General features: G+C 37.4%; 1 protein-coding gene across 4 annotated transcripts in view; it reads left to right on the top strand.

Moving 5' to 3' along the window:
- The window catches only part of CNKSR2 (connector enhancer of kinase suppressor of Ras 2), a 217,540-nt gene that overhangs the window by 147,668 nt on the left and 53,571 nt on the right, over positions 1–16,301 (top strand). For all 4 annotated transcript variants that reach the window (XM_026062859.1, XM_026062858.1, XM_026062857.1 and 1 more), the window contains 3 exons: positions 11,108–11,156; positions 12,034–12,206; positions 14,354–14,427. In XM_026062859.1, coding sequence (XP_025918644.1) covers positions 11,108–11,156; positions 12,034–12,206; positions 14,354–14,427 — 296 coding nt within the window. The remainder of the gene's footprint in view (positions 1–11,107; positions 11,157–12,033; positions 12,207–14,353; positions 14,428–16,301) is intronic.

Here is a 16,301-nt window from a genome sequence, read left to right as displayed (position 1 = left end):
CCTGTTATTTCCTTTAGTCAAGAGCTACCTGAGTTCAGCACTGATGTGTGCAACTGTTACTCCAGCTGTTACTGCAAGCTATTCCTGGTAGCATGGTGCAACAATAAAGAGTCACAAAACACTTCTTTCTGGAAATGCCATTTTAGTTCTGAAGGATACAGATGCAGCAAAATCTCCAAGCCTTGGAAATGATGATGATAACATATCCTTAACAGTAACATAAGCAATAGATAATGTTTTCTCGTGATGAATCGTACAGATATTTCACTGCTTAGAAAACAGAAAATTTGTTTTCAAATGTTTTGTCTTCTGAAGTTGAACAAGAAGAGCATTGTGGTGGCTGTGATTTGTCTTATGCCTCTTCTTTGCTATGACTGCTTCTTTCGCACACAACTGTGTGCTAATTTCCTGTTTCACTAAAGCCTTTGTAAACTCTGTAGCTCCAGAAAAACATTTGTCTTCCTCAGAAAGGATCACTATTTAAAAGTACAATTTTCTGTTCTATTGAGTTTTTCACTGGAAACTTAATATTTTTGAAAGTGAGAAGAAGTTTTCTGTTTCCTTTCATGAAAGAATATTATATCCAAATGCTAACACAGAATAGTTTGCAAGAGTATATCTTCCTGATATTTACATCCTTAAAGCAAAAATCTTTTTTCTTCAGTTCTGCCCTCATTCATTACACAGCATGTACACCCCCTGCACCTTTCTCTGTCACACAGGCTGAGCAAAGAGGGATCATGCTGAGGGGACGTGTTCAGAAGTGTCACTAGCTGCTGCTACAGAAGGAGCTGTGTATGTACTCTTTTCATGACAAGCACCTAGGCATTGTAGTGGGCAGGGAGCCCCTTTTCTTGGCATGGCTCTAGTCCACATTAATCCTTGAGTTATAGTGTCTGAATCTTGATAATGCCCATACCTATAGGGTGGGGGTATATTGCTCAGCATTTGTCCAAGTAAAGGAAAGGAAAGAACAAGAGGTGCAGACTCTTCTCATCATGATATTTAAGTTCTGTTTTCTTTAGCAGCCCGGTTCTGGGCATCAAACAATTGTCATCTAACTTTGTTGCTGTTGTTAACAAAAAGTTTGCCATTCTTAGAGTTGAGGGAAGAGGATTTCAAAGGTAAATCCTCAAGGATCCAAAACCAAAAGGCACATAAAACAAAAGTAACATAGCCATAGGTATTTTTTCACTTATTTAAATCTCTTGGTTTCTCAGCCAGCTTTATTCTGATCTAATGATTTTTCATGTAGGGAGATCATGGGCCTGATGCAAGATTTTTTGAATGCCCTGAGGCTGATGGTTCTGGTGTTTTAGACTGATCTAAGTTTTCTTTCTGGTAGTTCCAGGATCAGTTCCATGTTGTACCACAGACCACCTGTATAATTTAACACAGGTCACTTTGAAAATAAGTTTCTTTTAGATCTGCTTAGAGAGTTTTATTGTTTTATTAGTCAGATAACTACAGAGGGAAACCTACCTTTACTGTGAATAAAATAGAAATATTCTAAGCAAAACTAGATTTTTCCTGAAGGAAACTGCATCTTTTGAAAGAGGTTTGTTTGACTGACTGATATCTGCTAGAAGGGCAACCCAGCAGGGCATAAGCAATCCATGAGGTTTCTGGAGTGCATTGATGACAACTTCGTGATACAAGTGATCAAGAAGCTGATGAGGGGAAACCTCTGCTGGACCTCCTACTTACAAACAAGGAAGGACTGCTTGGGGATGTGAAGGTCGGGGGCAGCCTTGGCTGCAGTGAACATGAAATGATGGAATTCAGGATCCTGAGAGGAGGGAGCAAAGCAAAAAGCAGGATCATGACCCTGAACTGGAGGAGAGTATCCTTTGGCCTGTTTGGGGACCTGCTTGGAAGAATCTCATGGTATACGATCTGGAGAGAAGAGAGGTCCAGGAGAGCTGGTTGATTTTCAAAGAGCACCTCCTCCAAGTTCAATCCTCCTGGAAGCTATTTCCAAACATATGAAGGACAAGGTGATTGGAAGCAGGCAGCATGGATTTATGAAGGGGAAATCATGCTTAACTAGCCTTCTACATGGAGATGAATGGCTTGGTAGATGAGAGAGCAAGGGTTGTTATTTATCTTGACTTTAGTAGGGCTTTCAGCACTGTTTCCCATAATATCCTCATAGACAAACTGATGAACTACAGGCTAGATAAGTGGACAGTGAGATAGACTGAAAACTGGCTGATTGGCCAGGTTCAAGGCATTGTGATCAGCAGTATGAAGTCCAGCTGGAGGCCAGTCACTAGTGGTGTCCCCCAGGGGTCATTAATGGAGCCAATACTGTTTAACATCTTCAGTAATGACCTGGCTGATGGGGCAGAGTGACCCTCAACAAGTTTGCAGACAACACAAAACTGGGAGGAGTAGTTGAAACACCAGAGGGTTGTGTTGCCATTCAGAGGGACCTTGACAGGCTGGAGAAATGAAACAAGAGGAACCTCAAGAAATTCAGCAAAGGGAAATGCCAAGTCCTGCATCTGGGGAGGAACAACTCCAGGCACCAGTATATGCTGGAAGACAATTGGCTGGAAGGTGGCTTTTCAGAAAAGATCTTTGAGGGTCCTGGTGGTCAAGAGGAACATAAGCCAACAATGCTCCCTCACAGAAAAGAATATTAACAGCATCCTGGGCTGCATTAAGCAGAGCGTTGCCAGCAGGTCAAGGCAGGGGATCCTTCCCCTCTACTCAGCAATGGTGAGCCCACACCTAGCATGCTGTGTCTAGGTCTGGGCTCCCCAGGCCAAGAGAGACATGGACATACTGAAGCAAGTCCAGCAAATGGCCACAAAGATGACTAAGGGCCTGGAGCATCTCTCATATGAGGAGGGGCTGAGAGATCTGGGACTCTTCACCCTGGAAAAGAGAATGCTCGGGGGGATCTGGTCAATGTGTATAAATACCTAATGGAGGAGGAGTGAGGAAGGCAGTCAGGTTTCTTCTCAGTGGTGCCCTGTGAGAGGACAAGAGGCAATGGGCACAAACTGAAATATAGGAAATTCCATTTAAACATAAAAAAAAAATTACTGTGGGGGTGGTCAAACACAGGAACAGATTGCCCAGAGAGATTGTGGAGGCTCCACTCTTGGAGATATGCAAAACCCAACTGGACACGACCCCGAGCTGACCCTGCTTTGAGCAAGGGTGTTAGACTAGACAATCTCCAGAGGTGCCTTCCCACCTCAACTATTCTGCGAGCCAGTGACTGGTCTGTTCTCTTCAATAAGAGTAACAATCTGGGAATTGCTCTGGGCTAGAATATACCTAAATTAAATCAAAATAAAGGGTTAAATACTATTCTCTGACTGCTGATAGTTGTTTAGGTTTCTTTTTGCTTCTTAAATTAATGCAGTTGAAACAGATACTGTGATAGAATGACTGATGTATCTTGGACTTTTGCCATTAGAGAAGACATATATTTTTCCACCCCCCCCTTTCTCTCTTAGATTACTTACTGTCAATAAAAGCAGTGTGGGAGGTACCAAAATTACATGTTTCACAGTAGATGCAAAGCAGAAGAATGATCTCAGAATAAATTATTCTAACGAACAGCACTTGTCTAGTTTAACTTTTTATCCTCATTTGCTTCAGGCAGCTATAACAGTGCTGGAGTCCGTGTTCTGTCAGTAGAAAAGACTGTGGAGGAATATGAGAACTCTGGTTTAAATTTGGTATTATTCAGAAGATTTACTGCTGCTATATTTCAGTTAGAGAGTCCCGTGACTTAGTGGATAAGAAAGAAAAGCTTTCCCTGGCAGGGGAAGTAGGGCCACTGTATGATGTTATTTTCTCAGCATGGCCTGAATATTTAAAAAAGTTTTTCATTTGCCTAAGTTTTGCGTATGCCTGGTAAGCCTAACAAATTGCATGTGTTGTGAGGTTGTGCTCGGAGCTCCCAAACATAGAGGAACCCAGTTAGAGCTGTGCCCATGCATGATAGGCGACATAGCTGTGTACTGTAGATCTAGTGCTTCCTAGAAGCCTTGCATAAAGCTACTCTGGGGAAGGGAGAGAAGGAGTAGAAGTAGGAATAGGAATAGAAATGGGAGTAGGACAATTGACTGTCAGGTAGAGGTAGAAAATGTTCTCAGCTGAAATGGACTTTATGGCTGCTGCTAAGGAAACCAGTGGCTTGCCAGCTTTTGCAAATGCATTCACTAGTCCTCAGTGTGGAACGGCCTTGCAGAGGAGTTCTAGCCTTTGTGCGGGTCTGAAAAAGCAAAACTGAGGGAGGAGGAGGGGGAATATAATATGTAGGGTAAAATACCAAACCATGAATTCCGGGATCAGTTCTTCCAGTAATGTTAATATGTCTGTGGCTCTCTCAACCCATTTGACAGAACCAGTGATTCATGCGTGTCTGTTTGAAGTAACTGTCATTTAAATGACAGATATCTACAGAATATTTAGTATAGGGATTCTGCCTTCTAGCTGACACTATTTTGTACTACAAAACCTCACATTTAGAAGTGTGTTTATATGGAACATTCATACTGTGTTTTAGTATTATATTTCTTAGGTGGAACCTTAGTGAATGCTGTACTTTTAAAACCAGGTGTGGCATTTTATCATACAGCGTGTTCAACAGCGGAGAGAGCTGTGAAGAGAATGCAGAAGGATCTGTTACCAAAGCACCATAAGGTCAAGATTTGATTTAGTAAATTTTGCTTTCTGGGAGGCATGACTGAAGGTTTCAGGGCATTGTTAATCAACTGTGGTGTCCTTTGCCTCTAAAATCACTTTTGATTCCAACTCACCATTAAGTTATGCATTACTCAGATATGATAACTGTTTTGTGACCAGTCTGTGACATGAGTTCAGGAAATATTTCTAGATTGCTCTTCATAAACTCATTGCTGTGGTTCTGTACTATATGTTCTCTCGTATGGGCCATCCCATTTAATGTATTTGCATTTTACCTACCCAGAGTGCAGCCCTGCTTTTAGAAGAGTTTTGTAAACTAGAGCTCTTGCAGCATATTAAAATTACTTTATTCACAACTTAGTGCCATTTGGTACCATTTTTTGGCACCAAATTGGTTGTAGCCACAGATAAATTAGGAAATGTAGAATATAAATAAAAAGTGATACTTATAAAATAAATAAATAAATGAACAAATAACCAGCAAAATGTAAGAAGAAAACACAAGACAGTCAGATTTGGAATCACAGAGTTAGCAATTACAGGAATAGTAGTATTTCCTAAAATGTTCCATGTGACCTGACAAAGCAGGTTTGCCAAGCATGAGTTTTTTTCTTTTTGGCCTCTGAAGTCCAGTCAACACAGAAAACAATTCAAACAAACCAGTGAAACCTTTTCATTAGATTTTGCCTTTCTAAATAGGGCCATAACTTAGAGCATAGTCTTTTCTTATCTCTCTTTTTAGTAGGTTCCCCATTGAGCATAATTTCACCCTTAGATGCTTCATTTAACCCTTAGTCCTTATAACTGATTTTGTCAGAGCATCAACTCATGCCTCATCTCTTCTCTCCTATGCTAATAAAAATCTGTAACACAGCTTCAGCTTTTGTTCCAAAAAATGCCTGTAGATTCTCTGTGTGGAATGAGCTAGCCTTAAGACCTAGCTAACCATAAAGAGTAATCTTTTTGCTTATTGTGAGGGCCAAACATAATACCTGGATCAATACTTGGCCTGGCTGTAAACAAAACAATTATCTATTGCAAATGAAATTCTGCCACTGACTGGCAGGAGTTTTCAAACCTTCTGAGCTGCCGGAGGTCTATTCTCATCACACCTTTGAAACATATTCCTCGAAAACTCTATTTTGCACAAACATCCATGAAAATAATGAATACTGTTCATCTCATAATGGAGACTAAACAGGATGGTAAACAAAAAGTTTTTGGTAAAATACTCTCTTTGACTCTTAAACATGGATTGTTCATACTGAGGCATATTGTGACAACGCAGTGTAAATGGCTTTGACTTTTTCCCCTTTTTCATCCTTTTATCTCCAAAATTTTAGATCTCAGCCCGCCCCATATGGAGAAACATTTATGTGTACTGTATCAAAGCTGTGGAAATAGAACATTGCCAATGTGCTCAAAATATCGAGTGTAAGAGAGTGATCAGATAAGCAACAGCAATTTTCTTTTTTTTTTCTAGATACAGGCTTTTCTATCAGCAGCAGAAAGTTCTAGTAATCAGAAATGTAGCTAGCTCCTCACCTGAAAACTAGAGAAAGTTATTTTACAGCAACAGAGAGGAACTGTCTGACTGTAAATAGTTCCTTAGTGTCTAAACTTGCAGCTTGAGAAAAATTGGATTTGACTTGAGCTTTCAAAAAAAAACAGTAAAAATACCTGCCAATTTCCTTCCCAGCCTGAATGAGCTCAAATTCACATAAAAGAGTTATGGAGATTATTATTTCCATAACCTACTTCCCTCTTCCAGCTTTCCAAAAATGAGTGAGTGGAGCATCTCTGAAGAAAAGTGAAGAGACAAATTAGCATTTGGAAGAGGATACTAGCAGCCATCAAATTTAGTGCCAATCCAGATCTTCAGGGGAGTTTCAGTTATGTTTTTTTTGTGGTAGAACTACAAATTCTGTAACTGTAAATGTGTCCACATAGTTATTAGAATATAGGTATTTTGGGACATGGATGTCATGATATGTTGGTCACATATGGAATTTATATTAGCTCTGAAGTACAAAGAGCTGATCTTTGCTGGAAGAGAAATAATTTGAGTTTACAACTCTTTGGACTTCCTCCTCAAACTCTTGAAGTCTGACAAAATAACCAGCCTCCCCAAATCAACACTTTTGATTAACCAATCTAGTTGTCTTCCACTTTTCCTTTAGGCACCAACTGGATTTTCTTTTGACTAAGCAATGTTCTAACTGTCATCACAAAGTGAGAGTTTTATCAAATATTCATCTATCCTGATAACAGTTTCTCTCCAATGTAATATAGGTTTTGGAAGATTAGTTTATTAAGTTTCCTATTTGACATGAAACAAATGAATTAATTAACACTTTTATTTAAATAAGTTTTTCCAAATATAGAGCAATCAAATTACTACTAAGTAGTCCATAATAAATAATCACATTTTCAGGCTTTTGAATGCTAATGACTTGCTATTAATCTTGTTTGCCTTCTGATTAAATATACAAGGGGCTTGGTACCAACCAAGGATGAACACTTTATCCCTGAAGCTGAAAGCACACAAGAACCTGCCTAATTTCAAGCAAGAGAGAAAAATCTAATATCCTCATTTCTTGGAAGTTTTATGTTGTACATACTAAAATGCTGGTATGTGATTGCATACATACAGACATTGCTGAATAAAACACCTGTATATGATTATTTTCTTGCTAAAGGAACAAATATGGTTATACGTTGTTGGTGGCCTCTCTTGTCAGTGCAAACCTCCACCTGGAAATTTTTTGATTACGTAGCTACATCATTGTGCTATATTCCCAAAAGAAAGGAAAGGCATATCCCAGGGCTGGATACTGTTTCCACTGGTGCAGTCTTCTGATGGGCTTTCAAAATCCTTTCAATCATTTTGGAGAGTGCAAAACTAAATGCAACCCACATAACAAATTTGGTAATGAAGAGTTGCAGGAAGAACAGCTGTTATGGCTGTTCAGTGCATAGTGAAATTTCCATTGACTGATGCAGTCAAGTCCTCAGAACAGGTCAGACTGAAATATCATCTAGAGGTAGGCTAGCATGTTTCTTTTAAAAAAAAATTTTTTTTAAACCTTAAACATAGAAAACTCCCTGTTTTGAATGATATTTTGTTGCTCTTCAAATACATGTGTTTTGGAGGCTGGTGATAGCAAAAGTAGACATATATACATATATATCAATGTTTCTTTGATGTTCTGCTTAGACATGCATCTGTCAGATGGTGTAGTTTAGTTATATTATTAAACATGACAAGCTCAAACATCACATATCACAGGAGAAAACGACTGCGTTCAAATAACTGAACCTCAAGGTAATACAGGGAAATTTTGATATACATTAAACATCAAGTGATGTTGGCCTGCTTTTGGAGAATGGAAAGTTTTGCTAATTGTGTTTTTGTAACTGGATATTGTATCATTCAGAATATGAATAAACAGTTGCAAATTTTCTCAAGGAGTAACAAGTTCCATTCGGGCTAAGGTATTCATCTCTTTCATCATTTCATTGGCAGTTTTGTTTCCATTTTTTTCATTATTTTGAGTTACTAATAACTTTCTTTAATATAGGAAGCTGTTTTCCATTTAATTTCATGCTTGCTCTCAGGATTAGTAGGAGAGATGAATTCTTGGAAACTGGGACGAATGATGTATGTGAAAACAGTTGCTCAAAACTCAAGATGTATCAGAATCAAAATGTAGTGAACATATGTTGAAATCCAGCCTCACAGGCAGGTGATTAAACAGTATCTTGCAGCAAACCATTGCTTTAGTACAAATGAATTTCTGTGTTTTGATGTGGAGCCATATTTTTAGGGTTCATGGTATTAAAAAAAATTCATTTCTGTTATTTCCATGTTTGCCACATCACAGCTTTAAATTGTAAAAGGGGAAACACTGTGTTGGCCAGACATTGGGACAGGTAGCTTAAGAGGTTGTGGAAACTTCTTCCATGGAGGTATTCAGATCTAGGCTGAAGATTACCCTGAAGAACATGATCTAACTTTGGAGTTAGATCCAACTTCAAAGCAAGCCGTGCTCTGAGCAGGAGGTAGGACTAGACAGCCTCCAGAAATCCCTTCCAAACTACATCATGCTGTGATTTTAAACAGCATTGAGAAAATGGGAATATGCACTATCTGATAACTAGAGAGGGGCTGCACATTACATAGGCTGTTGAATTCGATGATTTCCTGAAAAAACAATAGAACGAACATTTTTAGACTTCATCCTCACTTGCAGTTTTTTGGAGTTATATGTCATGCAAGTTTGAAACAGAGTAGGGCTGACTAATGCATATAGCTTATATATCTTTTGTGTAAAAAAAATGAGCCAGTGTTGTTTTTGCACAGAACAAACCAACCTGAAGCCTAGAATCTATGTAACAAAATCTAAAGTGTAAGTGGAAATCACTGAAGTAAGGTGAATGGTTCCCAGGAACTTTACTCAGCTGTAGATTGTGTCCTTAAATATCATCTTATTTAAAGGTCTAATTCAGAACAATAAGTGAATTCTAATAAAACCCTTCTGTTTTGCAATATGACTTAATTTATGGAAAAATGGCTAGACATCTAAATTACATGCTGTCTTCCTATTAAAAACTGATACCCCTTCATTATGCTTTCTTCCCCAAAACTGACTCAGAAGTTGAGAGATGCAAGCTCACTTTTTCAGGTTCAATTTACAGATGAAACATTTAAAAGAGAAGCATTTTCATATTGTTCTCATATCTTTCCAGTATCACTTATAAGAAAACCAAGCAGAAGTTTTCCTTTTCTGTTTTGGTGAGTTTCGACCACTTTGAATTAGATTAAGATTTTCAAAGCTTCTGAGAGGAAGAAAGTTATTTACACCCTTCTGCCCAGTCATTCTCTGCTATTTCTCCATGAGCCAAAAAGCCCTCTTTTAGTCCTGTACAAGTAGAAATATTTAATTCAACATAAGTTGGGACAGCAGTGGTGTCTCAGCTTGCTAAGAGCTGCACTCAGTGAATTGACACTAATAGAGGAAGAGAAGGAGCGAGCCAAAACAAACTGGCTCCATTTTTGTTTCCGACGGAGATCCATTTTAACCATCTGAGGTTGCAATACAGTTGAGCAGCTTTCCTCAGATGCAACCCACAAGGGAGCAGCACCTCTACCGAGACTCTTAATTTCATGATAATACTCTTTATTATTGTTGTATAGTTGGTAACTTATCCCCATGAATATGATGTTAGCATTTGCTGCTTGAAAGCAAGCTGTGACTCACAACTGTGACTTGAGACATCCCTTGGAAGCTGAGCCACCATGGCTTGCGTGTGAGTTCAGATGAGCAGGGAGCGGAGGGAGAAAACAAAAAGAAACTGCAGATCTTTACACCGAAGAGAGCCTTGTGAGGTGAGGTGAGAGTTTGCCTTATCAATTATGAGCAGGTTTCAGACTCACAGGGCTGTCAGTGCTTTCACTTAGATTTATTTTTAACGTGGCACAAAAGCTTTGATTTTTGTATTGATTCAGGATAAGCTAAAGTAAGAGGTTTTAACACTCAGACACACTAATGTGTTTTTTTTCTTAGTTTCACCACTAATATTTTTGTCTATCTATATATAAAGCTAAAATTCAGAGCAACTGAAACTGTGTTGTTAAAAGTTTGGAGTGATTAATTAGAGAATTATTTTTTAATTCATTGGAATGATGATGATTATCTGAGTTCAAGTTTTTTAACAGAAATGACCGTGAAGCGTATTAATATGTATTGCCATTTTTACTAAGCCAGGATGCTAAGCAAAGGAGTAATTTCCCTCCTATCTTTTTTCCAAGGCAACAAGTTGATTCATGGGGTTGGATCAACTGGAGGTAAACACATTCAGTCAAAACCTGTTAAAAAAGAAAATTTTGGGAGATTTTTCCCAGTTGCCATCTGCCTGAATTTTATTGTTGGTGTTTAAAATTTTAGACCCATATAATCATTTCTGAGCAAAATGTTTGATATCCTAAATGCCATCATAAAAATGCCTTCACACTTTCATTAGGCAGTGAACTAAAACAATATGCATATTTTTATTAGGATCTATTAGGATTCAGCTTAATTAGACCATCTCTTGGAAATACAAGAACTGTGTACAGTTCACTCTCATACTAAACAAAATGAGACATTTCTTATTAACAGATGAAGAGAAGAGTGACCATTTTGGAGAGAAACTTCAGTTGTCACTAGCAAACTAATTTGTGGTCTATTTTAATATGTTTCACTGTGATTTTGCTGTAGAACTTTATGATTGGATGAAATAAAATTATCTTTTTTGGGGGGCTTAGGAATCTGTTTGCTGGGGGTAATACCTGGTGATGACTTCAGTGTTTGCAAAGTTTCACTACTTTTATGATGAGGATGCACTTGAATATAAACACTGTATTTTCACTTCTCTTCTTTTGATTTTCTTGTAGACATTTCAGCAATCTTCTCTACAGCAGAAAAGTAAAAAGAAGAACAAAGGTAAAAAATTAAGTTAGTTTTAATTTATTGGTAGGAAGGAAATTACAAGCATTAGTATTTACAGTATTGCAGTATCTTAGGAATTAGAACTTGTTAGCTCCAACCAAATGTATAGTTCTGTTGACCAGCTATTAGTCCATGACTGATGTCTCATAGTTTTCTAATGTTCTCTTGTCTATATATATCTGCCATTGTCATTTTTTTATATTTATACTGCAGCCTCTTTGGAAGCAGGGATGTGTTTCTCAGCTATGTGCATATAGTGCCTTACTGCGGCCCTTGCTTATTACTAGCACACCTAGGCTGTCTGGTAATTCATACCATAGTAGACTGTCCTCCTTTGATTTAGAAGTACAAAGGCTTTAAGAACTGCTTAGTTGCAAGAGGAGCTACACAGAGATATTTCTGAGTATCTGTCAAGTACTGACATAGTTGTATTTGACAAAAATACAAAAAAATTAGCAGCCCAGTGTACATGAATTTGTATGCTGTATGCTTTAATCTGACATGAAATATTAATTTGTTGAAATGATAAATAACCATTTTTCTTATTTTTAAATATCTTGTCTTTCCTTTCTCTCTAACCTCTTCTCTTTCCTTGTTGCTTTTGTTTATTTTATTTTCTCTCATCCATAGAATATGAGCTCTGTGAGGTGCTGAACATGGTTTGTTTTGTTTCTTTTTTTTAAACGTATGGTGCCTTGCATAGCCTTTGTGGCCCAAGTAAAAGGTTTGTAATAATTTAATAATGGCAAATTGAGGTCAAAATGTTTAATTAATATTCTTAAGCAAATATATATAGTGCTTCATGGCTAACTGGCTTGTTGATTTAATGGACAAATCAAACTCTTTCACATCAACTCTTTGTCATTTTCAGCTCCTATTCCTGGTAAAAGCAAAAGAAGGATCTCATGTAAAGATCTTGGCCGAGGGGACTGTGAAGGCTGGCTTTGGAAAAAGAAAGATGCCAAGAGTTATTTCTCCCAGAAATGGAAGAAATATTGGTTTGTTCTGAAAGATACATCTCTATATTGGTATATCAATGAAGAGGTAAGCATTCTTGCTCATTTTTTTATCAAAAACCCTGTGTAGTACTGTTGTCATGAGTTAGTGGGAAGCCAGTGCTCTGAGTGCTTGTATGTGTGAATGATTTATTCACCCAAATAATCTTACTGAAATTAATATTAACTGCCTGGCTAAATTACATAAATATATTTGGTCCTTCAAATTCACCTTTACCTGTAAGGAGAAAAAACACTATTTTCTGTGTCCTGCTCTCACCTGTTTAGACTAAATCTATCATTTTCTCAGTGCTCAAGCCCTTGGAAGGGAAAAGGTAGTTATTTAATCCTGTCATTCAAATTTAGTCATGGGAGGGTAAACTTTAGTAATGTGCTGGCTGGTGTTCCTTGCTTGTCTGTGCCAGTGAAATCACCAAAAGTTCTAGTAATTACAGAAGATGCATTTGTTTTTCAGTTGTGTTCTCCTGTCATTCTTTCTGCATAGCTTTTGATATGATTTCAGTGCTCATATATGCTGAGCTTAAGAGAGCCAGAGCAGTCCAACTGAACTGTGTACAGCTTTGATTGTGCAACATATTTTGCGTTACTGCAGGTTTATTTATGTTAGCTTTGGTAAAACAGCTTTTTGCCAGTGAGGTGGGAAACCTTAGTTTTAAATATTACTAGTCTCATTTTTAAATATTCTGAAAGAAAGTCATTGTCAGCATGTGGATATACTCAGTCCTGGATTGCCATTTCTGTTACTTTAATCACTGTGAGCATTTGTACACCACTTATTTAAAATATTATAATCCCAAAGTTTTCACTGAATAAATAGAAAGGAAGTCGTTCCATGAACAGATTTACCATGTCCTGGTTTCCCACAGACTCATTCTATTTGTGCCTCGAACCCAATTTCAAATCGATAACCCCAACTCCCCACTCTCCTTCCTCCCTTCCCAAGGTCTACTATGAGGTCTTCATCAGGGTGGTAATTCATAGCTACGAGTATGATGACTGGTCACCAGCTGTGGCCAAGGAGAGTGTGGAGTTCCTGAGTTGTGCGTTACTTTCTCTTGGAGAGGGCAATGGTCTGAGCATCTCCCTCTTCTCTTCCCTCGCCCAGGTTTCCATGAGACTTGCTGGAACTTGGTTATCTTTGAGACCTCCTTGATAAAGGTGGTTGCAATCACCAACAGATTTAAAAGCTGTTGCAGGGGGAGGACTCAGTGACAGATGGACACACAAGCAAACAGTACTCTTGCCAAAATTTTGCTTTTAGGCAACCAGGCAAAAAATTGATAGCAAGATTATTCTAAACAGTCTTCCTTTGACTTTAAAATACCTGCTAGTGCAAAACCCATTACAACCTTGTACCTCACACAAGACAACTCCAGTTCCAGTTTTCTCTGATGTTTTGTGGCAAAATATCCATAATAGACTGCATATGTAGCAAATATAGCCATGGAGATTCTAAAAAAGAAAGATGTAATTCTGTGGAATTCCTTAACATACGTTTGGGTTTTCTGCAGCTTCATGCACATGATGCTGTATTAATTTCTAATGCAAGGTTATGAACAGTTAAATAAGAGAGTCTGTAGAACTGATGCATTAGTAGCTTAAGTCTAGAGATTCAATGTCTGGTAAAATAAACTGTGTATGAGTCTTTAGAGGAGAAGGGAGGAAGGTCAGGTGTCTGCTCTGTGAGTGCTGGAGAGAGAAAATAACTGAATCATACACAGAGTATCAGAAGTAACCGAATCAACTATTATGCATCTTAGCTGTGATATCATATAAAGATGTTAAACAGTGCAAATTCAAATTGTTTTTTTCCCTATCCCTTACAATACTCTGCATTGCTTCTTCCTAATTAGTCCATCCTCCTCCAAAATTAACTAATTATGTTGACTAATTGCCTGAATACATTTGGTCATTTTGTATATTTTCAAATGCTGTTTCAGCTGTGAAATTGTTTGAGGAAACTGGGTATTTAAAAATTGTGTTTTACACCAAGGGATCTGTCTTTCTACTTTGGCAAAAGTCCCAGTGACTTCTGTGGGAGGTTTGTCAGAGCAGAGCACACATTAGTATTCCTTATGTAAGAAGCAGGCAAGGGAAAATATATTTCTTATGCTAACTTTTCAGTGAGTTTTTTTGACACCTTAACAACAGTAATATCTAGAACTGTCTTTGCAGGATGAGAAAGCAGAAGGTTTCATCAGTCTACCTGAATTTAAAATCGACAGAGCCAGTGAATGCCGCAAGAAATAGTAAGTGTACTCCAAAATAATGCAATACAATGATATAAGAGAAAAAGCAGAAAGGACAAAGTTTTCCAGTACAACAATGACATCATGGAGTTTGTTACAATGATCATTGGTTACATCACAGAACAAGGTCATATAGAACAGCCAAATTCTGGTGTGGTTTTGTGTGCCATTTTTCCTAAAGAAGAATCTGTAACTATCATGAAACTATCAAGCTTGACCAACAGCAAAATGCATTAAAAGCAAGAAGACTGCTTGACTGCTTCTATTCCTTTATTAATTTACTAGTTTTAGGCTTTCTCCTTCTCTTTCCTTTTTGGGGGGGAAAGGGGGCAGCATGAGGGGGATATTTTGAGACTTTTAAGCTTAATAAACAGTTTGAAACAAAATAAGGAGACTGTCCAAAAAAAAAGTTCCTAAGTTCATGGCCAGGTATCAATCTTTACTGTAACTCCAAATTATTTAACAACATCTCAAAGTTTGCTGGCACAAGGAGTCAGTCCTGAGGTGGAGTTAAAAAAGAGACTGACAGTGATTTGCCTCATTTTGGGGGTATGACCTAAAAGCTCTAAAACAACTTTTCTTCTCACCTAGGTATGTATGATGGTGTCCAAATATATGCCCTTGCAAAAGCCCATTTTTTATTTAGATACATGTTTGTAGTAATATGACAGATGCATACTCTCACAGAAGTATTTTTAAGAGTCTTGTTGTTGAAAACTTTTTGCCTTGCCTTCTAATAGTTTTTACTGTTCTTTGACTTATGTTTTTCAAGAACGTGTAATCACTGAAAATTGTACAGAAAAGCAATTGCAAAAGTAAAATGGCTTTTCCTTTTAATTTATAGTACATACAGTCCTAAAGAAGACACTGACCTTGTCCCACTTGGTTTGCATATCCCTTCAGGATTAAATCTGCTCTTCATGATGGTCTCAAAGGGCAGAAAATGAAGACCACATTTTAAAAAAAAATTGGGATATATCAGCTTGGGCTTACTGTCCTGTGTCCTTGTGCTACAATGCTGAAGTACTTCATTTTTATGTTTTGTTAGGCAGCAATGTTGATAAGTCAACTCACTTCTCAGAATTGCACCCTGTTTAAATTTTTTTTCTTCATTTGCTGTGTGCTGGATAGTAGAACATAAAATGTGGCTATTAAAATTTCTTGCTCAGGTGACTGATAAAGAAAAAAGACTCTAAGAATCCAGACGACAGATGCTATAACAATTTTAAGAAGTCAAGATTGGGTCTTAGTAACTTGATGATGTCTTTCTAAACTGAAGAGATGTCACTGTACATCTGTTTTCACTTGCATAACATTATGTCATACTCTAATGTGTAGATGAGTCTTTTTGGTCTCAATTTTACATGTTATCTTCACTAGCAGTACCTTTCCTGGATTACATATATCTGGTTTCTGAAAACCTATTTTCATATGTGTATATATGTATGTATGTGTATATATGTATGTGTGTACACATACATATACATATGTGTATGTGTATATACATATGTGTATGTATACACACACACATATGTGTATGTATACATATATATAGACAGCTAGAGATGTATGTTGCATTAATCTAATCCATTGTTTCTCAGAAAAATGGCAATGATGCTCTTTATGTGTATCATGCTTTTTCTTATTTTCTTTGGGATTGTTAGGCATTTTTGTTCTTATTTTAAGAGAGACCTTCAGGCTATTCTCAAAAATGATTCTTCTGTACTATAAATTATTAATTTCTTTCAGATTCGTTTTCTAGATCTTCAAATACTTCACCATAAATCTTTATCCAACATAGTTAAAAAATTCTTTCAAGTAATTTATTTCTTATTATGTATGAAATGCTGTAATTCTCTTTGCCCAGTCATGTT

Source organism: Apteryx rowi, unplaced genomic scaffold (genome assembly GCF_003343035.1).
Source record: "Apteryx rowi isolate R43461 unplaced genomic scaffold, aptRow1 scaffold_194, whole genome shotgun sequence".
In the NCBI taxonomy this organism is placed as follows: Eukaryota; Metazoa; Chordata; class Aves; order Apterygiformes; family Apterygidae; genus Apteryx; species Apteryx rowi.
Note: the sequence above shows the minus strand (reverse complement) of the source record. Positions and strands in the feature narration are given on the sequence as shown.